Source organism: Astatotilapia calliptera, chromosome 1 (genome assembly GCF_900246225.1).
Source record: "Astatotilapia calliptera chromosome 1, fAstCal1.2, whole genome shotgun sequence".
Taxonomy (NCBI): domain Eukaryota; kingdom Metazoa; phylum Chordata; class Actinopteri; order Cichliformes; family Cichlidae; genus Astatotilapia; species Astatotilapia calliptera.
The window spans coordinates 20,937,021-20,961,435 of record NC_039302.1 but is presented as its reverse complement, the minus strand read 5'-3'; the positions used below and the strand labels follow the sequence as shown (position 1 = coordinate 20,961,435).

The window sequence follows — 24,415 nt, the reverse complement described above, 5'->3', positions numbered from 1 at the left end:
CATTCTTGACCTCTAGGATGAGTTGTCGATGCACTCCTGGAGTAATTTTGGTAGGCCGGTCACTCCTCGGAAAGTTCCAAGTTTTGTCAGTTTGTGGCTAATGGCTCTCACTGTGGCTCACTGGAGTCCCAAAGCCTTAAATGTCTCTGTAACCCTTTCCAGACTGATAGATGTCAACTTTTATTCCCTGTAAATCCTGGAGAGGTTTCTGTGAGAAAATTCCAGCAGATTAGGAGTCTGGTACAAACTACCATGGCATGATTAAAGTCACTTAGATCACCTTTCTTCCCTTCTCTAATGCTTAATTTGACTTCAGCAGGTTATGTTGGCCATCTCTACATGCCTAAATTAGTTGCTGCCATGTGATTGACTGACTACACCCAAGGTCCTGCTGTTAAAACCTTTATTTCAGAATTATTTTTTGTTTCTAAGAAGTCATAACATACTTTTTATATACACATGAGACTTTAGGAAGCTATAACTGTAGCGGCCTGTGGGAAAACCGAAGCAGTCTCCTGCTACAGAAATGGTGAAAAAAAAAAAAAAAAAAAAAATCCATCTCTCGTGTACTCACAACAAGCTAAAGAAATGTGTATTAATTTTTCATTAAATGTCTGAAAGGTTTTGTACAAATCTGTGAATTTAAATCAGAGTGTCAGTGTTGCATGTTTGAATATTGGCACAGATAACATAACAAGCATCTGGTATTAATTATACTCAGAATTGGAAAATAATTAAATAAAACAGTCAGATACATAAATACAAATGTTTATTTCTGGATATAATTTACACATTTTGCATATGAAAGTATGGCACAACTGACAATGACACATTTCAGTTTTGCCTTTCTTATGTGATCAAATCTCATTTTCGGTGACAAATAATGTGACTCAACTAAAACATCACTCTCAAACTTTCATAAATAAAATGTAACTTCAGTGTTTAATGTAAATATCAGAGGTACAAAATTGATCTGAAAGATTAAATGAATACCTTGATTGTAAACTAAAGTGCAAGCCCCATTTTTTTGCCCTAAATATAATACAGCATCCGAGCGCATCAGTTTTAAACACATTCAGCAACAGTGTGCAACCAAGAAGGAGCTGAGAATTAAGCAACAGCGACAGGTGCTTTTGTTTTTATATCCACAGGTGCTGATAAATAAACAGTATCCACACACAGTCAAAGGACAAGCCAGAGGGGATTCCTACAAATTAAGCTCAACATAGCCAGGCTTTTCTGGCGTTAACTAGCTTAACAAAACCTGAACCTGCAGTATCAGCTTTCTTTGTTAACTTTCTGCTTCAGGCTTTGCGTACACTCACATAAAAAGATGCTTTTGATGTATGATTTCCCTCTAATTCTGCATAGAAATGAGTCTCCGGTGTATCACCAACTTTAGACAAAGACTAAGTGATAGAGATCTAAACAGCAAAATGGAAGACCAAGTGTAATCCTGCAGGAAATCGTTAATCTCCAATTATCACAATCACATTCAGCAGTAAAATAAAGTTTGAGTTAGTATATTTAAATTCCCTTCACTTCAGTCTACCACCGGATCAATGTGAACACGATTTTGTAACATGGTGAATAAAGCCTAAAAATGTAACTGATCGGTTTTCTAACCTGTTATCTAGTAGCTGCAAACCCAGCAGTGTGAAACAGACTAGCAGCAGATTTGGATCAAGCAGCCAACGTGAAATTTCTGCATAGCCGCCTGAATTTCAGCAACAGTGTGAGGCACAGTTAGCACTGCTGTAACCTTACAGCTGGGCTTCGCGTTAGTGAGGTAAGGCTCTGCAGCTTTCATGTGTGAAATGTGTTCCTTTAGCACTTGGAGCATACTGTAAATACGAGCAGAAACTTTTGTTTTACCACAGTAATCTAGTCAGGTCGCATTAAAAGCTCTGACCTCTGATTTCGAGGTCAAGTTCACTGAGATTTGAACTCATCTGACATTTTCACTAGTAGCAGTAGAAACAGTTTGAAAATCCTAGGTAACATCCTTCTTGAGTTATCGTAGTTATTCTATAATTTACATTCGGTTTAATCTGCCGATAAACTAAAGTGATGGGAAATCATCGGAATTGAACACACCGAGTAGCGTTTGAATGTTTAAAAGCTTCAGACATTAAACAAGTTGTCAAAAACGCTGTTTTATGCGAGTGTGCTCAGAGTCTGAAGCAGAAAGCCTGATTTTCCCACCACACCACTGGGTTTTTAAGTTTTATTCAGCCAGGCAACGCCAGGGAAGCCTGGATATGCTGAACCTGCTTCGTAATACGCCCCTCTGGAGTAATAAATATTTATTTGTCAAGGTCTTCGGGACTTTACGAATACTACAAATGATGATAAATCTGAAAATCTGGGTGAAATTTAGGAAATTAGTCAAAGCCTCTCTTCAGACACAAGTGTTATTATTGGGATAACAACAGGCTTCTGCATTTATTTAATCAGAAGCCATTTTGATCATTTTTAGTCTCCAAAATATTCCTCAAAAGTAATCTGAAAGTCCACACACTGATATTTTAGCTTAAAATATAAAACTGAGTATTATGTTTAGCCCAAAAAAGTCCAAATATGCACAAAAGTTTGTTTTTAAACATTTTCTGCAACCGTCTGTTTTCAGCCGCAGGATAGATAACCCGAATCATCCCCGTTCCTGAGTTATTGCCCTGTTTTAAATCACTTTATTTAATTCATTCTAACTACTGAATGTACTTTTTTTTTTTAGTAATTATTGGACTTAACTGTACATAATAAAGTTTAGATGATTTAGTGAAACAGAGTTTTGTAATTTTGCAGGCAAACAAGCACAAAGATTTAGGAAGGAAATTAAAGAGTGTTACTTGTCCATCTAGCTAACACCGGATGGTCACTGTGAGCTACATTTCCTCTTGCTGTGGCACCGGTGAGATTACAGCTTAACATTCAGAAGAGCATCAGTAGAACATAACCTAAAGATCCATAAATAGCTAATTTATCTCTAAAGCAAGTATATTCATAAAACCTGTGGCATTGCAGTTCACCTTTGAATATATGATCTGGAAATTTAAGCTATTCATCATAAGAAATAAATATCCCAAAATCACAACCAGCATGAATTAATCATTCAAAAGACTCATTAAATCAATTCAAGTTAAATGCCCAAATCCAAAAGGCATTTAACTCAGCACTGACAAACTGGATGGAAATGTGTAACACACTGGTTGAATGGCACAAATGATCATCACAGAGCATACAATAATAATGATAATAATAATATACAGACTCCCACCTCTTCATCATTTCCCACCCACACTATGAACACAGATGTTTAAAATAAACCTAACATGCACATCTGCTTCTGTCGGAGCCCTCTGAGAGGTCTGGGGTGAAGGGTCCGTTAGCTCGGACAGTCCCGTCGGGGATCCAGGACTTGTCCACACATCGTTCCATCCTCTTCATGATGAGATCCAGCAGGACTTCCACGGCCTGGCTCACGTTATCCCCGTTTGCAGCACTCGTCTCAAAATACGGGATTCTGCACGGAAACATTTTTCAGTTACAAAACAGGGATCAAAGACAGCAGCTATAGTGTAGCTCAAACCTTTGTTGACGTAGGAGTGCAATTAAAAAGTTGTGACTCTGCTCATAAGAAGTAATAATAATAATAATAATAATAATAATAATAATAAAAATCGGTCATTGAAACACTGGTCCAGAGTCATTCATCGAAACGACCTGAACGTCGCCCCGCTCACAGAAGGGCACACCGAAACAATTTTACCCTCCCCACCTGCCCCATTCGCCAGATCCGACTCTACCCCAAAATGAAATTCAAGCTGAAGGATCGCCGTTTTGACGCAGTGAAGGCGTTCAGGACAAGACTTTCATGGAGCTGAAGTTGAGAACATGAGTATTGATTTTGTTAGTTTTTATGTGCAGAGCTGTGGAACTAAGCATGTTGATTAAGTTTGTGAAATGGAGCTAAGTGTTTTCCTGAAACAGCCTGACGCTGTTATTTCTAAACTAATTAGCAGCAAAAAAGGTCATTTACTGACTTACTGGAGACATTTTCATCTTTGGATTACCCATCTGCTGCTGTGTACTTATTAAAATACACAGATATAATAATACGACAGTACACGGACTGCTACAGTATTGTTTGATCAGTCGGTTAACTGATATACTTAACCACACTGAGATAAGGGTGTTAGATATTGTTTATATAAATTGAATTGATATACCTTTTATTAGTCCCACAAGGGGAAATTTCATAAGGCTGTCGACCTATTGCACGCAATGGCGGCACCATCTTACCCTCCGACCATACATACATTACACAAAACATCACATGGAGAAGACAGGTCAGAGAGGTATAACAATGGAGAAATGCACCACATGAGGAAAGATGAGGAGAAATAATAACTCCCCCCAGACTGAGCTCCAACAGGGAGATCAGTTAGAGAACAGAAAAAACACCTCTGCACATAGCACATGAAAAAAAACTCTTAATACACCAAAGAAACACATGACAAGCAACAGGGGTGGGTAAAGGGTGCAGCATCGGAAGGGAATAAGCGTCGAAGGCGTTTGGAAAGGGAGGGGGGATGAGTGTGTGCATATCAGTGTATATGTATGTGTGCGCGTGTCCAGAGTTCAGCTGAGACAGTGTCCTTCGTCCCTGCTAGGCTAAGTAAACAGAAATGAACAGATAAATATGGCACAGACTATATTAAAAGTAAATAAATTCATTTAAAATAAATACAAAAAAAAAAGAAAAAAAAAAAAGGGAGAAATGTCTGTGGGACATCTGCAAAGCTGAGGTCGTCCTCGACTGTATAAATGTCATTTTATAGTCCGTTGTTAGGTGGTTGCCAGGTAGACATGATGCCGTTTATAGATATAAATGAGAAGTTATTGCCAAGGCCATTGGCTGATTGTCATACAGTGCTTTTCTACTCTACTTGAGGACTCAAAGCATGTCACATATACATTCAGAGCAGATGGGCAGAGATGCCATATACTTGAATGCATCGTTTATATTTTTAGTAAAGGTGTGTCTGATGGGTCCCAAGCAGGATATTTTACACGTGTGCACAAATATTTGTTTTTCAAGGAGGACTAATTTAGTTCAACATTGTCCTGCATGAACTTTGGCAAACAAAGCGGCCACTGCCTCCTTGGCAAATGTTTGAGGGAGAGGTTCATGTACAGATGGATCACAGGCGGGCAGGCAGACAGACGTACCCGTACTTCTCGGCGAGTTCACGAGCCTGGTTTTCACTGATCATTCTCTGGTCCGACAGGTCACATTTGTTCCCACACAGAACGATGTCCGGATTTTCACAGTATGCATGGATCTGTAACTGACCTGAAACGATCAGAGGTTGTTTTTTTTTTAAATGCATAAAGTTGTGTTTCCATGGAAATATCTTAAATAGTGGCAAACACATCAAGGTTTCATTCACGTACTAGTTGATACAGCTGGGGTTAGAGTAGGGAAAGAGTAATAAGAGGGAGATTAAAAGTTTAATTACACTTTGGGTCTAAAACCAAACTCCACGAGTCGGACATAATAAGCCTTTGTGCACAGTCAACAAGAAACAGATTATTTCTCTGCTAAGGCAGAGCCGACGTGGATGTTTGTTTGTCTGTCTGTCAGCAAGATTACTGAAAAGCTACAGAGCTGAATTTCATAAAACCTGGTGGAGAGATGAAGGCCAGGCAAGAAATAAAATCTGGATTACTTTCTTTACAAATCAGTAGAAGGGCATCTACAGGTGCCCTTGTAAATATCCAGTGACTGGTGCACTTTTTATTAATTACACCAGCGGTGAACTGATTGTTAATTCTTCCATTTTCATGACTAAAAATGTGCTTTCAGCTCAACACATTAGGACACATACTCATCCAGTGTCTGACGTTGAGGAAACTTTGCTCGTTTGTGAGGTCGAAGAGGAGGAGGAAACCCATCGCATCTCTGAAGAAAGCAGTCGTCAAACTTCGAAACCTGAAATCAGAGGAAGAAAAAACACTTAATGGAGAAAAACAAAAGTTAGAGATCAAGAAGTTAGAACAGAGTTTACCTCTCCTGTCCTGCAGTGTCCCACAGCTGCATGTGGATCTTCTGTCCTTTGCTTGATGTGCCATCTGGACCAGGTGATTTGTACAGCTTAGAAACAGAAAAATATACATATACTTAATTTAACAGATATTAAACTGGGATTTTGAGGATATAGCCACCCCATTAACCATGTAGGAACAAGAGGGGGGAGAGAAAAAGAAACAAAACAAAGACGATGATAGAAAAGGTCTGAAAACCAAGCTAGTTGTCAGCCAGTTTGAGGAGTTTAGAGGTGTTTCTGTTTGCTAATGAATCTTATGATAATCCTGATATTTATGACTGTGCAGGGAGTTTTGTACTATTCAAAAGTAAAGTTTAAATTAAGTTATGAACAGGGGATCCGTGTAAATGTAATTATCAGATACCAAATCAGAGCTGTCAAACTAAAAATGGGAGAGAGGAATGAATCATTGAATCATGCCTATGAGTGTTGACAGAGCGTTTAAATGTTAAATGAGAAAATGTGAGAATAATTAGAGTACTGCCAGTTTGTGCTTTTTATGACTGCATTTTTTTTTAAACAAAAATTCTGACATTTCCATCATAAATCAGTGCAGTGAAACTAAAGGGAAAATTATGTTAATGACATTTAAAATTTCCTGGAGAAGCAGGAACCATGAACCAGGAGCAGAAGGCTCCTCCTGGGCTAATCACCTATGGCCAACGTTGAGATGATGGATAGTTGACACAATTATTTACAGAGTTTGTCAAAAACTGTAGATTCATCAAACTTTAATAATTAGAAGGTCAGAGACAACTGCCCATAAAACAGCAAATGTGACCTTGATAATGAGTTTATATTGTGTGAGCTCTCATTGTGTGCAAGTTTGATTAAATAATGACCCACACTGTAGGAGGAGTAATGACTCATGTGAGCACAGATGGACGACGGACAGTTCCCCGTGGCAGGAGCTCATCAGTCCTGCAGCCGGATGAGCTGAAATGTGACTTAACGCTTGAAGTGGGAACTCGTCTCTCTCTATGATTCCACTCCTTGTGTCTCCGCACACCAGAGATACAAGCAGAGGAGTAGGCAAGTAGAGACACCGGGAGGAAGAAGTTGAGGCAGCAAACATTTAAGAAAATGTTTTCCTGATTTTTGAGCCTCATTTTGAAGTTGCATGAATAGTTTGTTATAGTCAAATTACAGCACAACTTGATACCAGTGTCAGTTTATTTAATATATATATTTTCAATAAAATCTACATCACTCTCAAGATGTTATTGTTCTTTTAAAATTCTCACAAATGGTGAGGTGCAAAAACTCTGAACACCTTAAACAGCTGAAACAACTTATGAATATAATAAGGACAAGTTGTTCCAAAAGTCCTCCTTCCTCTGTGGTTTCTATATTCCAGCTGTGTCTCACACCTCTGATGTAAACTTTTGCCTGTGTATCCTCCATCACGGCTTCTCCTCCTCCTCCATTCTTAAACACAGTGTACTGAGCAAAACTGCAGCTTGGTGTCTGATGGAGAAGTGCAGTTACCCCATGTATTAATTAAAAAAAAAAAAAAAAAAAAAAAAAACAGCTGGGGAAAAAAAAAAAAAAAAATGTTTTCTGTTCATCTCCCCAAAACAAAAAAACAAAATATTCCCCAGCTGTGCACTCATTTATATTTAAAAGTAAAGTTTTTATGTTTAACGAAAAAAGAAAAGAAAAAAAGAGGTACATTCAAATCCTTCAGACCAAGCATTGAAAAGAAAGATAATGACCGATACATATAACAGGAGCAGGTTTTCTTCTCAGAGCTGAAGGTCAGCAGCATTAAAGTAAATATGAGATGTGCTCAGCTGTTTGCCAATGGTATGAAGTGTTTATTCTTAAGGAGGGTGCTGCCTGCTTCTCAGCAGTATTAGTCATTACTTTCTGTTGCAACATTCACCGGTAGGCTTTTGTAACGTGGAGTGAATGATCTGGGAATCTGTTTAAGCTCCTGATCAGGCTTCCTGTACAGCGTGAGAGTGGAGTAATATGTTCATTAAGATTTCAAAAACACTGACAACATTAAAACAGAAAGTCAGAAACAAAAAAGAAAATAAAAAGGAAGCCATTTGTCTTAATGCTGTACATGGTTATCCATATGCAAACAGCTCTTATTTATTTAAAAAAAAAAAAAAAAATGCAAACAGTCCATTCAAAACATAACAAACCAAACACTTGATGGTTTACATTTACAATTATTCATAATTACTTTCTGTTATATTTAAATCTTTTATGAAGTTAAGAAAGTGTGTTCAAAACGTCAAAATAGTTTTGCTTTGGTTTTCAGTAGATTGCAATTTAAATTTATTTGTTTTATCCAGTGACTAACATCTGGTCTTTCAAGGTTTTTGGTGTTTTAAACATTGTTTGTCGATTTGTAATCAAGTGGAAACAGCTTTGGGTCTGCTGGACTTTCTTTAAGGTCACTTCCCTCACACCTGATGTCCTCCTAAACTGCTTTGATGCCAAAGAAGAAGAGCTGAATGAAAGAGCACCGACTCACCACTCGTTTTTCTCTGAAGTCTATTCCGACTGTAGTGATGAACTTGGAGTTAAACTTGCTATCTGTGTACTGGTACAGGAAGCTTGTTTTCCCCACGCCAGAGTCACCAAGGGCTAAAAATTTGATGAGGTAATCATATTCCCCATCAGACATAGTGAGGCCTTAATTTCTGAAACACATGAACAAAACAACTCAGTCAGCCAACAATCTTATAAATAAATATAAATGGAAAAGTGAAGCCATAGTCATATCTCTATTCTTCAGAAATTAAGCAGAGAGTGGAGTGAAAAAGTACAAAACTAGAACTAAACATAACTCTTGTAAAGTTTTAGTACATGTCTTATCCAAAAACCTCAAACACAGAAACTCTACAATATATGACACGTTTAATATTCAAAAGGTACACTCATCATGAAAAGAGCAAAAGTACCAATGAACTACTGTGTCTGTGTAAAGGTTATTATTATTATTCAGTACATGCTGTAGGTTAAACGCAAACATGCACACACCAGGAAAACAAGATGTGTTTATGTACTATAGAAAACAGTTCACTGCTAAAGTATTAATTAGTCCTGTGGTTGTTCATATTTGCTAAAACTATAGTTGCCACATAGACATTTATGTCTTCATCAGTAAGAACCAGAAGTCTAGAAGTGGAGTGCCAAAGACAGGCGCTCTGTTACGCAAATCCAGTGGTTGCTAAATGTTGTGCCGTATGGCAGGGCCTAGTGTGCAGTGGATTTTTTTTTTTTTTTTTTGGGGGGGGGGGGACCGACCATATTATCAATGAAATGCACAACTGTAAAAAAATAAAAAATTAATTTTTTTTTTTTTAAATGAATTAAAAAAAAAAGTTGCATATATACCGTCTGTATGAATTACTTGGTGCTGGTTAAAGCAGACTTCTGTCAGATGTTACTGAATGATGGGAATTACAAGAGCAGGATTTAGCAGTGTGCTGACAGACAATCCCAGAGACAGCTCGTTTGGACCAGTATTTGACCAACTCTCTGTGTACAGCCTTTCAAGTTTCTAAAGATGTAAAGATCTGCATATGTTAGATCAGGGGTGGGGAACTCCAGTGGGTCTACACACCTGAATCAAATGATTAGTTCATTACCAGGCCTCTGGAGAACTACAAGAGATGTTGAGGCAGTAATTTAGCCATTTGAATCAGCTGTGTTGAATCAAGGACACATCTAAAACCTGCAGGATCACCAGCCATTAAGGTCTGGAGTTCCCCAACCCTGTCTTAGATAAATATTAGAGCTCTGGCTCCACTACAGTGTGAAGATAATGTAAGTTACTCTTCTCCAGTCCAAGCAGCAGATTTTAAAGTATTTAATTACAATTGCATTTAGGGCTGGGCCATATTATACCGTTCACGGTAATACCGGTATAATGTTAGGCAACGATAGGAAAATGAAATATCGCGATAGAATGGGAGTAAAACGCGCATGCGCAGTGCCTTTGTTTTCATACGCACATGGCCGATTGTTGAGTGAAACAGATGAACCAGAATTGGTTTGTAAAAATGGTGCAACTTCAGTGATGTGGAACTGGTTTGGTGTTTGTCCGTCAGATACACAACAAAGCACATTTTTTTGCAGAACATGCAAGCGGCCGTTGTTATTGTCATATTTGTCGGACTAAGATGCTCTTAAATCTGGGAGTAATCTGGGTCCTAAACTCCGTATGCTTCAGGTCAAACAACACTGCAGCATCACTTAGAGTTAAAAACTGTCTAAATTCTTTCATCTTTAATAAAACGATCAGCATTGCTGCTTTACCAGGTGTAACTATAAAGTTTAACTTTCAGGCATCCATGAAAACAAAAGTTATTACATTTAACGGAGTTAGAAGTTAGCAGGAAGCTAGCGGAAGTTAGCTTGCTAGTTTCGCTAGTTACCTAAGCATGATATAGCATGTTCTGACTGAGAGATTTCTGAAAAAAATCAAACGTACAGCTCTGCTATCACTTCCAACATAAATGAAGACAGGAAACTAAACAGCAGTGACGTTTGTAGGGTTACTGAAGTTGGGCTAGCTGGTATATAATGATGTGCTACGTGATCGCTAGCGACACAGCTATGTTAGCATAACATAAACAGTGAAGCTGGAGGACGAACACTAACACTTTTCCACTTATAAAAGTTAACGTGAAGGTTCTTCATGGTTAGAGACAAATGCAATCGCATGGCAGGATGCTGTAAACGGACCAAACTTCAGTCAGGAGAACAACTGAGATAATCCATCCACAATACAAGGTTAGTCATTAATATACTGCAACAACATGGGAATAGAGCAGCTGCAGAGAATTCAACATTAATGAATCAATGGTACAGAAGTGGAGGAAGCAAGAAGAATGAGTTTAATAAAGTTTGATTTATCTGACTGCTTTGTTTCGCTTAATGTGCCTTATGATCCCGTGCACCTTATGGTCCGAAAAATGCGTACTGCACACTGCAGTTTAATGTTGCAAAGCACCTCTTTTTAACCATATAACCATATTATACGTGGTTATGCTCAGGATATGTCAGCCCATTTCTACTGGAAATGCCTTTTGGTTAAACTTTCAGCAAGGAATTTGCATTTGCACTGTTACATTTTTATAAAGCTTTAATGTACATAAAAACCAGCTTCTTGTTTAAGTGAAAATAAATGGAAGGTTGTCTTTTTGCGCTAGTAATGTTGTGGAGTTGTATTTTGTCTCGCATCAATTATATCGTCGGTTATATCGTTATCGCAAATTTTCAAATATATATATCGTGATAAATATTTTTGGCCATATCGCCCTGCTCTAATTGCATTTATTTTCTGATGCTTTCACATGAACTCCGTCTTCCCTCAAATAACAACACTGACAAGTCCTCTTCACACATGAAGAGGACTTATTTGCGGTCTAAAACTTTTCAGATCCGGGACAGTGCTCAGACATTAGCTAGTCTTCAACCTGCCAGCTCCAGATCATCTGAAGTAAAAAACAGAAAAATATAAAAAACTTTTTTTTTTTTAAAGCAATTGGTAAAACTCGTGATTTTAAAAAAATCTTGTGTGGAACTGTTTACTAGGCCAACACATGCGAAACCAAACATCTTGGAAAGCATGACAACTCCAAACAGAAGGGTTCAGACTTTCTGCTAGACTTCAAACCCGGGACCCTCTTGCTGTAAAATAAGATGCTAACCACGGATCTACTGCGCTAAACATGACCGTGTAACCACAGACACCAACCGCAGCATTCAACCTCACCACAACATTACACTCAGAGCACTGTAAAAGGCACATTAAACCTTTAACCACGTCACAAAAGATCAGTCTTAGAGCTATTTTTCTCTGCAGTGTAATTGTTTGTTAGTCTGTAAAAGGGCAAAATGCAACCAGTCTTCAAAATTTTGTTTTATGTAGGAACATCTTTTTGAACTCCAAAAAGGACCAATGAAATTTCTTTTACTGTTAAGTACCCCTTTAGATACTAGAGCAGGGGTGGGGAACTCCAGGCCTCAAGGGTCGGTGTCCTGCAGGTTTTAGATATCACCCTGGGTCAGCACACCTGAATCAAATGATTAGTTCATTACCAGGACTCTGGGAAAACATCAACACATGTTGAGAAGGTAATTTAACTATTTAGATCAGCTGTGTTGAATCAAGGACACATTTAAAACCTGCAGGACATATTCAGACTTTATCATATAGTCTGACTAAATAGACTCATGTTCTATTAAACTACAGTGAAAATTGGCAAGATACATGCATTCCTTCTTTTAGAGTTTTAAGTGCCTTCCAGGCTTAGATTTGTACAGTGAATGGCAATGTGGGGCTAATCTGTGTGTGACGGAAGAGTGGTTTCATCTTGCTGACACGGTGACAGGAAGCATTTTAAATTCCTCTCCGACTAAAGACACGCACTCTGACACAGACAATGCTTTATGTTCCTACAGCTTTAACGTAGTTACAAATTCTCTGAGCAAATTATATTATTTTCTACATACTTGAATTTGTTTTTACCTTAGCATAAGGACACTAGACTCCTAACTCAATAAGACACGGACTGTGTTGTAGCTGCTGGATGTAACATTTTCATTTGTAATGGTCGAATAGGTCCAATCAAAACAGTTAAAAGATGGCGGAGATGTATCATATGACCACTGCATAGAAAAGCATTCAGACAAGTCTTACATTCTTTCACTCTATCGCTCATTGAACTCTCCATCTGGGACTATAATAAGCAGCTTAAGACTAAGTGCAAAATCAGGATCCACGATAAACACCCTGAGATGGAAATGCCTGCTTTAAGCACGGATGTGGCCATAAACAGTGAGCAAAGAGCACCAAGTCAGACGACAGTGACGTCTACATTCCTTCTCGTGTGTCCGTTTTCACTCAGGCGGGTTAAAACTTCTAAACAAGGTTTTAATAATAACTTTAAAAGCCTTGGTGTTTCCATTAGGTCTCCTGGAAGAAACTCAGGTTGGCTCAACTGCAATCAGCATTACATAAATCCTGAAAGAAGCTACTTTCATTCTACATTTCAAATAAAGGGGATATATCAGTATTATTATCTTTTATCAATACAAATGTAAACTTAATGACACATATTTAATATTTAACCTTGTTTGCATGTTTACACACACACACAAAATCAATCTCATAAACATGCAATAACCTAGAAGTCTGAAATTAAAATAACTGACATGTAAAGTTATAGTCTGTTAGATTAGCCCTATTATACCCATTTCCATCTGCATATTTTTGGGAATAGTGTTGCAAAGTTCAAAATAAGCTCATCTTATACTGGGCCTTGGAGCAGCCCCTCACTTGCACCTCTCATTTTAAAACCACCCTCTCTTTAAGCCATACTTTATTCGGATTGGGTGCTCCTCCTAAAGCAATGATTAGAAAAGTAGGTAAAAGGGGCTTCTGTGAGATTGAGGGGCTATGTCTAATATGGCAAAGAAATCATGCAGATCAGAGCACAGTGCTCAGCACTGGGCCATCAGTATATTTTTACTGGTCCACAAAAAAAAAAAAAAAAAAAAGCACAAAAGGTCAGGGTATGCATATTTAATATAGGAATCCACCATATAAAGATCAGCGTAACGGCCATCTTGAAACTCCTGCTCTTAAAGCAGCGTGTTCATGTTTGTGTTTTACAGATTTAGATTCTTCACCACAGAGATCAACAAGATCTATCAGACAAGTTCATACTGAGAACCATGTATTAGCTCAAACAATATGACCAGTGTTGGGACTAACGCGTTATTAAGTAATGCGTTACAGTAACTACGTTATTATTAAGCGCTATATAAATACAGGCCATTTACCATTTACCATTGTGGTAACGAGCACGGTAACTAGTTATTATGCCAAAATCAGGAACGCGTTAATCGTTACTGGGATTTAGATAGGCTCGTTATTCGTTACTTCGTGTGGTGGCTATCGCGGAGCTTCCCCAGATTCAGTAACATTAACAAGTGGTGGAGGCCAGCAGGTGGATGAGGGAAAGGGTAGGCAAGAGGAGAGACCCGAGGTGGCCGCTGGTCCGAGTGTCAGGTGAACTGAACTCCAGGTAAGAAGTTATGACCTGCAGTCTATCTGGGTCAGATATAAACCAAGTTTAGGTGGAGTTTATTTTTGTTGTGCTGACTTTTTCATACTGCGTACTAGCTATCATGACGGAGTTTCTATACAGCTGGGCGAGTGCTATGTTACTGATGTTGAACTTTAATAATTAACCTTATGAACAAAATAGAGTTGCCAACCGTCCCCTAAAAAACAGAATTGTCTCGTATTCAGAAAAAATATCACGCGTTTTGTATTGAGGTGAAAAGGAACACCGTTTGTCCCGGACTTCAGCTACAATGAAAAAGACACAAAGCTGGAGTTATTCTGTGTCTTTGCTGCACAGCTGCCTCTTCTTCTTTCATTCTCGCCCCCTCCCTCTCCTGTTTCTACTTCAATCATGAAACTGATCAATGATCAGCTGATCGGCTTTTCTCTCTTGTTTTTTTATCGCCGACTTCGCGCCACAAAGAAGAAACCAGCAGATGTCGTGTTAAACAACAGCAGCACGTTTAAGCTTGATCAGCTGTTGTTAGAATTTATTTAATATTACTTTCTAGTATCAGCTGATGTTTGCTGGAGCCACAGCTGTAAAAGCTGCTGGTCATGATATCCGTTTGGATATGTGGTGAGCAGTGTTGGTCAAGTTACTTGAAAAAAGTAATCAGTAACTAATTACTGATTACTCCCCCCAAAAAGTAATCCCGTTACTTTACTGATTACTTATTTTCAAAAGTAATTAATTACTTAGTTACTTAGTTACTTTTTAAAAACACGATTTACAACCTGAAGAGGTGATAAAGTGATAGATCTTTCAGCCCAATTCTACTTTTTCTACATAATCCATCATACAAAATGTAATCAAATGGAAAAGTCTCTTTTTTTAACTTGTTTTATCAGTTTTAATCTTTTAACTTTATGCATCAAGCAAAACATTTAATTATATGCAACATTCTCTGACTTGAATAAATTAGTTTAACATTTAAACCTATTTTCTACACATTCCAGCACATAAAATAAAATATTTGTGTTTTCACTCACTCTTTCAAATAGATGCAAGTAAAACACAGCAGAAAATAAATAAAGTCAAAGACTCAGCGGTCCTTTTGCTCTATTTTCACCTGTAAAGCAGGAGCGGGGTAGGCGGAGGGTTACCCTGGTGTAGGTGTGCTGCGGTCAGTTGAAGAATCCGCGCGAGTGTCTCTGTGAGTTTCCCATCACGTCGTAGCTACTCGGTGCTTGCTCAGAAGTTTAGGGGTTTTTTTCGCTGTAAAAAAGTTTTCTTCCCACGCACGATGGACGCTAATGTTTTTGTCACTTTTTATGGAATCAAACTCAAAGTAAGGTCAGTACTTCCACACTTTAAACGCTGCACGCTCATACTCTCTCCCGCACTCGATATATTATCCATTGTTGATCTGCACACAGCTGCTGTCACCAACGTCGCACTTGCTTACGTCACTGTCATGAGACATTCTCGCAAAAAAAAAATCACGGTTTTAGTAACGCAGTAACGCAGCGTTCCTACGGGAAAGTAACGGTAATCTAATTACCGATTTTGCAATAGTAATCCCTTACTTTACTCGTTACTTGAAAAAAGTAATCAGATTACAGTAACGCGTTACAAGTAACGCGTTACTGCCCATCTCTGGTGGTGAGAGGGAAACATGAAGATGAAACCAGGAGATGTCCTTACTGAATCATCAGAGCTGAACAGGTGATGGAGAAACAGGTTTAACTTTTAGTTAACATGAATGAGTTGAAGGGAAGTTATGAACTGTTTCTGAGAGACAAATAACACCAGGATCCTTTTCTAAGTAGCTGACAGCTGCTGGTAACTGTGCAGGGGCGGGTCTAGCAAAGTGTTGCCAGGGGCCAGGTAGGGCATTAACAGGGAGAGGGGGGCACAAAGAAATACTTTTCTTTCTTATTCTCATTTACAATGTCTAGCTTTAAAAAAAAATAATTATCTGAGTCTTACAACAAACGATTGATAGATTGATGCATATATACCATCAAGACAGTGTACATCACTGTCACAACAGTGTTTGTTTTCAATCAAAGGCTTTATGATTTTTCCTATAATGGTGGGCCAGTCTCTAGTCAAAATGCCCAGGACGATTTTTTTGTCCCAGTCCAGCTCTGTATGCAGCTTATCTGCAGTCTGGTTTTACCTACATATTCCTATTCAGAGGGCAGAATTTCTGAGTTCTGAGTACAATCAAAAGCACCACGACTGCAGTTTTTGTGTTGGATGTAAAAAGCGCACATGACGCTGTGATGTAGGCTAGAATCATGGCGGCGGTCAACGACGGTCCAGGCGTGGGATTTCTCTCGTGGAAATATGCACATTATCTTTTCCTTTCTATTGGTAGGTGGCACAGTGCACTTGTGGCAAGTAAGCAAGCTAGAAGACTGGCAACTCTTGCTGGGTATCCAGTTACAGAAGCAACACATTAACAAGAGAATTCTGAGTAAAACCAAAGTTACTTTCCCTAGTAACTAGTTACTTTGAAAGTAACGAGTAACTTGAAGTAACTTAGTTACATTACTAGTTACTTCTCTCAAAAGTAACTCAGTTACTAATTTAAAGTAACTTACCCAACACTAAATATGACAGCTTAGATTAATTTCAAATAAAACATAAGAAAACAGACATAACCTTTTGTAGTCTAAATTCGACCTACATGGATGTGATGGTTGAAAATTTGTCTGGAGAAATCCAGGGAAAGAACTCCAACAAGATTATAGGACTACACTAAGCCTACAGAGAAACATGGAGGAGGGGCTGTTTTTGCCCTTTAGAAAACTTTCAGGCCAGAGCCCTAAACCCTGTAGTTGGCCTATGAGATGCCAAGAAAAAAAAAAGAAGTTAATGACTGGTGTGAAGGTACCAAAGGTTTAGCACGTTGAAACATGCAGAAAAGTCTCTGCGTGAGTCCAAGCACAGGCAGTTCTGTAAGAAACAGGAAGGCAAACTGCACACTTTAAATGCTACTGTGAGGTTTCATGAATTCCTTGTTGGGGGTTAACTGCCACTCCATTTCCACATAAACATTTAAACCATATAACCGATTAAAACACCACAACATCACATCAAAGCAAAAACTAGTGTAATCCTTTAACTTTTTTCAGGTCAGAAACAGGTTTGTAAAAAAAAAAAAAAAAAAAAAAAAAAAAGTCCAGATAGGGCCCACAAAAAAAAAAAAAAAAAAAAAAAAAAACCACGAGAAGAAATAGAGCATCTTGTACAGGATGGATGGAGTTCACTCTGTGAAAAACTGTAAGAAGTAGTTTAGAAATGTTATAGCGTAATACTGGAAAAAAAAATTGTGGTATTTCCACACCTTGTTTAAAATACTGAGAAATCTCCTCAGAAGCGCTTCTGAAAGCTACCATCAGCGAGCATGGCTCCTCGCTGTAGCCACCGATGCAAAGACAAAACAAATGCAAACAACACACCAACTTCTCTGGGCTCAGGCTAATTTAAAATGGACTGAACTGTCCCGTAGCCTGACCAATTAAATCCTTTTCCAGGATCTGTGATGTTATGGAAGGCATTAGAGCACACACATTGGGCAACTCGCCCACCTGTGAAGGCACCATTAATGCCAAACAATATACTTACAGTGACTTTGGAACAGTATGTGTACAGATGCAATCTTTTCCAGCAAAAGGCAGCAGGCCACATATTTCAACAGCACCATTCTGTGGTAAGAGTTCAGGTACTAAACTGCCCTGCCAGCAGTCCATACTGGCCACCCAATAGTGCATTACATAACAATAAACAAATGACAAAGAGGGCTACAAACTGTTAAGCAACTGCTGAATTAAGCAACAATGTAAAACTGTTTCACTCAGCTTCCATATACTTCGTGTTGTTAAAGAGGTGATGCAACACAGTGGGAAAAGTGTTGTTTCTGAAACGTGTTAGCACGCAACTGAAATTCTGCATAATTTTTCTTCTTTGTAGTATTTTTACTTGGGTATAAAGTGTAAATATGAATTATTGCACACTGCTTGTTATTTATCTTTTAATCAGTGTCCCAAATATTTGGAAATGATGTAAATTTTGAAGTGTGGCTGAACTGCTCACATGCATGTAGATCAACAACTAAAGTGACTACAAAACCATCTAAATAGTTTAATCAAGAAGTAAACACTAGAGCCTTTACCCCAAAAGCTGATTCTGGTTATCTGGGCGAGAAACGTTTTGTCACTCATCCAAGTGACCCCTTCAGTCTCAGCTGACTGCAGGTTTCTCCAATCTTACAAACAGTACATTTGCACAATGACTGAAACTAGCACCACTGACAAACATGGGCTGTGAGGTCAGTTTCTTGATCATTAATATGCAAATTGTCATGAACATTGATCAACAACTACTGATCAAAGACCATTGATCAGTAACCATGTGTACTATTCACAGAGTTGAGGAATGGCTGCAATCACAGCATTGGTGATGCAGATGATGAAAGATATACCCTTAGGCCCCTTCCTTGATTCAGAGATTATCTTTCTCTTTTCACGTAAATGGCCTTCTTGACATCCCCCTCAAACCTGTGTTCATTCCTGTCCAGGATGTTTACATCCTCATCATTGAAAGAGTGTCCACTGATCTGTCGGTGTAAATAGCCCATGGGGTCCTGGCCTGACAAGTTAGCTTTTCTGTGTTGTGCCATCCGCTTAGCCAGAGGTTGTTTGGTTTCCCGGATGTATAAATCAGAGGAATCCTCCAGGCACTTAACAGCGTACACTACATTACTCTGTTTGTGCCAGGGGACCGGATCCTTGGGGTGGAGCAATTTTTGGTGCCGCTTATTTCTGGGTTCGAAAGCCACAGAGATGTGGTGTTTAGAGAAAAATGTGTCTTAGCTGTTCCGATACTTCTGACACATGAGGGATCACTAAGGGTTTTCGCTTAGACAGTAGTTGTCCTTCTTCTCTCCAAGAGAGCCTTTACAGCCTTTAAAGTAGAATTTATTACAGCATTTCTTTTTTGTTTCATCCTCAGCAAAATGTTGGAAAAGTCATTATATAAGTTAACCTAATTACTACATTTGTTAAGATGTTCACTAATAAAAATCATGTTTATCTAAAGGAGTTTAAAGTCCTTGTATTGTGTCTCACTGGAAAAGAAACTGAAAAATGTGCTTCTTCATTTATGACAAGTCAAAAAGTACTCTGTAATAGAGAAAAAAAAAACTTTCAGTTTTAAATCAATGGTTTTAATAAAAGCACTGGATTAACCTTCTAGGACTTGCAGCCAGTTTTACAAATAGACCAGTTACTGTTTTTAGTGCTCAGAAAATGGGCCAATATACTTCATCTATGAAGATACACTAAAGAATTTATTCATTATTAGCATTAGTATTCTTTTTTAATGAAGGTTTTTCCTGCTACCATATAGCAAACTGGCAACTATGTACCTAAAGATAACAGGACCACATGTTACTAAAGAGAAAAAGAAAAGAAAAAACCTACCCTGTTTATGTTGTTTGTTTTTTTCTTTTTAAATTGACGGAAAAGCTTGAGCCAATATACGAAATGTGCTTCGGCTAAAACAGGTCACAGTGACACAGTCGAGCAAAACCACAGTGAAGATTGTGTCAGCACATTTCTGCAGATTATTATCAGCTAATCAGAGACGTTCTTATTGCGTTTCATTTAAGTACAAAAAAATGGCACATCATCATACATCAAGAAAATGCATTACATGATATGCGTGGCACTGTTCTAAAATGTAAAGTTTGAGGTAAATTGCACAGTCATACAGCACTTCACAAACCTAGTATAGCTGTGAAAAGGATGCTCTGATAGCACAGTATGATCTCTTGTGTTAGGCAAGAAAACATTAGCTGTGAGCATCAAAAAGAAGAAGCAGCAGCAGTCATGTCCTTGTTACTGCCTTACAAAATGCAAATCTTTCATAATCAATAACACCAAGGGTCCTCCTCGTTCACTGGATGTACACCGCTCTAAAATAAACGTATTACATGCTGGCTTCATGTAGGAGATCTGAACTCTTTACTTGCAGTGTAAGAATCCAAGTGCTGCCAAGACTCAGAGGTCCACCAATAACCATTTTAATAACTTGTGTGTCTTTGGACTGTGGGAGGAAGCCATACTGTCTGGGGAAAACCAACACAGGTACGGGGTAAACGTGTAACCTCCCCACAGAAAGGCCTCAGACAGCCAGTAGAACCACTACCCTTCTTGCTGTGAGGTGACAGTACTAACCACTACACAACCTAAAATAAGAGTAAAGACACATAGTGCAGACACGACATACAAGTTGTAATTCATGTTATACTTGTCTAATGGCTCCACCCTCAAACCCTCCCATTTAATCCCCGAGACTGGGATTGGCACTACAAGCTTGTGACTCCTGAGGCTGGAATTGTGCCTCAAACCAGGGAACTTGTAACTGTACTTGTCACATGTAACACAAGTGTGTTAACCACTACACTATGGAGCCGGTATGAAATGCCTCCATAGATGCGAACTAAGCCTGTTGCTGGATTTAAGTACATTTATCTCATTATTAGGGCAAAAGGTGACATGCAGGTTAGGATAATGGGTGGTGCTTAAATTGCCCCTTTATGTAGCAGTCTGGCGACCCATCCAGGGTTGGCTGGACGGGCCGATAGATGGATGGTGTCATTACTAACAACTTCATTTTATAAATGAAGGAGGATTACTATGACATTTGTTTTGTTGATGGTGTGCTTAATATTCAAAATTTGGAAGCTTAGAAAGGAGATTTAGAAAAAAAAAAAAGCATATTTAATTATCTGAATAGTTTTTAAATAATTTTTGGTTGTCTAATTGTTACAGTTCTAGGAAACTTTAAATTGCACAGCAAACCAATGTTGAGATCCCATTCTATAACCTAAATTAAGTGTTAGGCTATATTTATTTTTGTATATTTTATGGTGCAGTGAACTAAAAAAAAAAAAAAGGATATTTAACCAATTTACCCCAATGGAAGCTAAAAAACAAACAAACAAAACATCACGCTTTTGCTTTAAAACAACTGCATCTGAACATCTTTATCTGTGGTACACCTGCATTCCTAATCTAACCTGATATTCCACCTTTCTATCAGCTAGGATGATCTGTCACCAGCTTCAAAATTACTCTCGTTTGTACATGTATTATATTGTCTGCATCGACAACCCAGTCTAATAGAAAAATGTGAAACAGTCCCAAAGAAGTAGTTTGTTTGTCCTCATGAAGGTGAGATGTCACTTTTTCATCAGTCAGCTGGACTTTGAAACTAACATGTACGCATGAACTGAGAGATTTTTGAAACTAATTAAAACGTACAGCTCTTCTATCACTTCCAACATAAATGAAGACAGAAAACTAAACAGCAGTGGCGTTTGCAGGGTTACTGAAGTTGGACTACCTGGTATATAATGTTGTGCTATGTGATTGCTAGCGACACAGCTAACTTTTTTTCCACTCGATAAAAGTTAACGTGAGGGATTCTGGTGGTTAGGGACAAATGCAATCGCATAGCAGGATGCTATACACGGGGCAAACTTCAGTCAGGAGAACAACTGCGATTATTCATCCACAATACAAGGTTAGTTATTAATATACTGCAACAACATGGGAATAGGGCAGCTGCGAGAAAATTCAACAGTAATGAATCAATGTTACAGAAGTGGAGGAAGTGCAGTTTCTGGCTTTCCCCATATTTCAAAAGTGCTTCATCTCTTTGCTATGACTGTCGCCCGGCATAATTTGCAGATGATAATGGTTTTAGCCGCTGTGATGCTTTCGACCAAAACAGGAGCAGCTTGATGACATCATCAACATGCGCTATCACAGTAGAGCGGAATAGTCAAAATCTCTATCGTTGGCCAAATTTATATCGTTTCTATCGTATATTGTTTATGTTGCCCACCCCATGCCGAACTCAAAAGATTGACTGATAGATGACAAAAAAATTATGCCACTGAAAAAAAAAAAAAAAAAAAAAATCAATAAACAGGCTTCCATATAGTCAACATAAAAAAAAGCTATGCAGAGGTTGTTGTTATTACAGCATTACATGCAAGACTGGACAGAGGAAAAATCGTATTTGGGGACATGTTAAGAAGTGTGGGAAAAGTGTTACCAGGAAGACAAAAACAGATTAGAGGTTAAGACCATTTCACAAACTGCGATGAGACTTAGCACTGATGGTGGAAAGCTTTTTTTATAGGTTTTTAAAATTGTTAAGCGGCAGCTTTAACTAATCTATGTTGTTTCTTTAAAAAAGGTCCTTAAATGACAACATTGAAAACTTTTCTGATAGCTTTCTTATCACATTTGTTATCACACATGTCATACCTCTGCCATGTTGTTTGACCTTAATTTAGTCTTGTTTTTTCCACATCTTGTCCAGAGCTGTCTAGAAAGAAATCTTTAAAAAAAAGCTGTATAATATACCCTAAAAGATCTCAGGGCTGTACCTTGATATGCATGGGAATGGATTTAGAGGCCATTTCTGTCAGGCTGCCATCCATGCAAACAAAAAGCAGCTTTAATCATTTGTCAAAGCTAAAGTGGAAGACCCACCCTGGGCAGCTGTCCAAAACAGAAGGAGGCAGCTCCTTGGGAAAATCCGGATGTGCCAGTACCATAAACCTCAAGCATAATAGGCAAGAAAAAATTAAAAAAAAACAAAGAAAAGAAAAAGAGTGCTACACAAGTGATGTATTTGACTGGATATGGAGGTCCTGCATCAACGATCTAGTCATTAAAATACCTTGTGAGGACTTATCAGCCGCAGGCAGTCAGAGGCGCACAAAACCCATTGCCACGCTCCAATCGATTAACCGAAAACAGGCCGATAGAATCTAATAATCATCAGCTGGTCCTCGTGTGTGTCACTTCTGATCACGTGACTTGTTAGGCAAGAAATAATCACTTATTTAAAAAATTTTTTTTAAAAACAACAACAACAAAAAACAAAAACCTTAACATAGATCCTGTGAAGAAGGCAGAACTGCATGGCAGCTTCCTCTATCAAACAAACTGCTGCCACCAGTTTGGTCTAAGCATGGCAGAGAAGTGTGATAAGAGCTGGAGACAGCCAGAGTTTCACACGTTTCAACAGTCTGCTCAATTATCGAGCAAGTGTAGAGAAAGCTACGAGCTCTATCTGGCTATTTGAGGAGAGGATAAAGCAGGTGCTAAAACGTTTCCCCACGCCAGCGCTCCTTTACTTTAACCACACACAAACACAAGCAGTCCCAAAGCAACATATTCGAGCGAGGTAAAAGTTTTCTTGCTAACTGCTGACAGATGCTACAGGCTGGTTACTTCGATTTATATTTCCTGGAGTATACTCACCCGCCGCAGGGCGTTGCTGCTGGGCGCTTTGTCGCGTCTTTAAAAATGTGGCTAAAAAAGTGGCCCCTGAAGACTTTAGGGAAAGTTAGGAAATGAAAGTTTTACTTTGTCCGTCGCCGCTGGCCTTTTAGTCGACATGAGAGCAGCCTCATCAGCAGTGAGCAGCCGTGGTAACTCGGTCGGTGTGGTCGTGCTGAGAAACAGCTCCTCCTCACGGCTAACGTCAGCTGAAGGAAACGGCAGTTACAACACACAGCCGGACCAGACCGCACTGCTTCAACTGACACACGATACCTCCTCAGGAAACGTCACATTTTCTAATAACTACATACGGCGGAGTGATAACCGCGCCAATGCAAACTGTAACTACGCCATGTGCTCGTTTTGAGGCACTTTTTAATTACGCGATATTCAGCGCAGGGGCGTTTCCAGGATTTTTTAAAGTAGCGGGCACAAAGGGGTCCCACGAACAACAGGCAGGGGGGCATGGTACATAAGTATATGTAATGCAGGATATTAAAAAACCAACAGAAAGTCAGACTTTTTACATGAGAATCCTGATCTTTTAAAATAATTTTTCTGACATTAATTACGAATTCTGACTTTTCTTTATTATAATTCTGACAATAATCTCAGGATTCTGAGATCTAAATTTTTAGTCAGAATTCTGGGATTAATGTCAGGATTCTGCCTTTTTTTAAAATTAAAATTCTGACATTCTGTAAAACAAAAGTAAGAATTCTGTGATTACTGTTAGATATAGATAGATAAATACCTAGCTCAACTACACATTTAAGTCATGGTTCTATCTTATGACTCAAAGTATACAGAAGAGAGCATGATGAGGACCCTACCCAGTCTTTGGATTGGAACAGTGTAGTGCTGTCAGTGACACTCTTGAGTTCAA

At 38.6% G+C, this 24,415-nt stretch overlaps 1 protein-coding gene across 2 annotated transcripts; it reads right to left on the bottom strand.

Annotated features, from left to right (window-relative positions):
* Positions 1 to 752: 752 nt before the first annotated feature.
* On the bottom strand, positions 753 to 23,913 carry rab27a (RAB27A, member RAS oncogene family). 2 transcript variants are annotated; one of them, XM_026169200.1, is made up of 6 exons: positions 23,509 to 23,913; positions 8,599 to 8,767; positions 6,072 to 6,157; positions 5,892 to 5,995; positions 5,233 to 5,356; positions 753 to 3,523 (listed from the first exon to the last, which is right to left on the bottom strand). In XM_026169200.1, the coding sequence occupies exons 2-6, from the start codon at positions 8,749 to 8,751 to the stop codon at positions 3,328 to 3,330; spliced, it is 663 nt and encodes a 220-aa protein (XP_026024985.1). In that variant the 5' UTR covers positions 8,752 to 8,767; positions 23,509 to 23,913; the 3' UTR covers positions 753 to 3,327. The 2 variants fall into 2 exon arrangements, with proteins under 2 accessions (XP_026024985.1, XP_026024990.1); XM_026169205.1 differs by lacking the exon at positions 23,509 to 23,913 and adding an exon at positions 22,922 to 23,002.
* Positions 23,914 to 24,415: the final 502 nt, after the last annotated feature.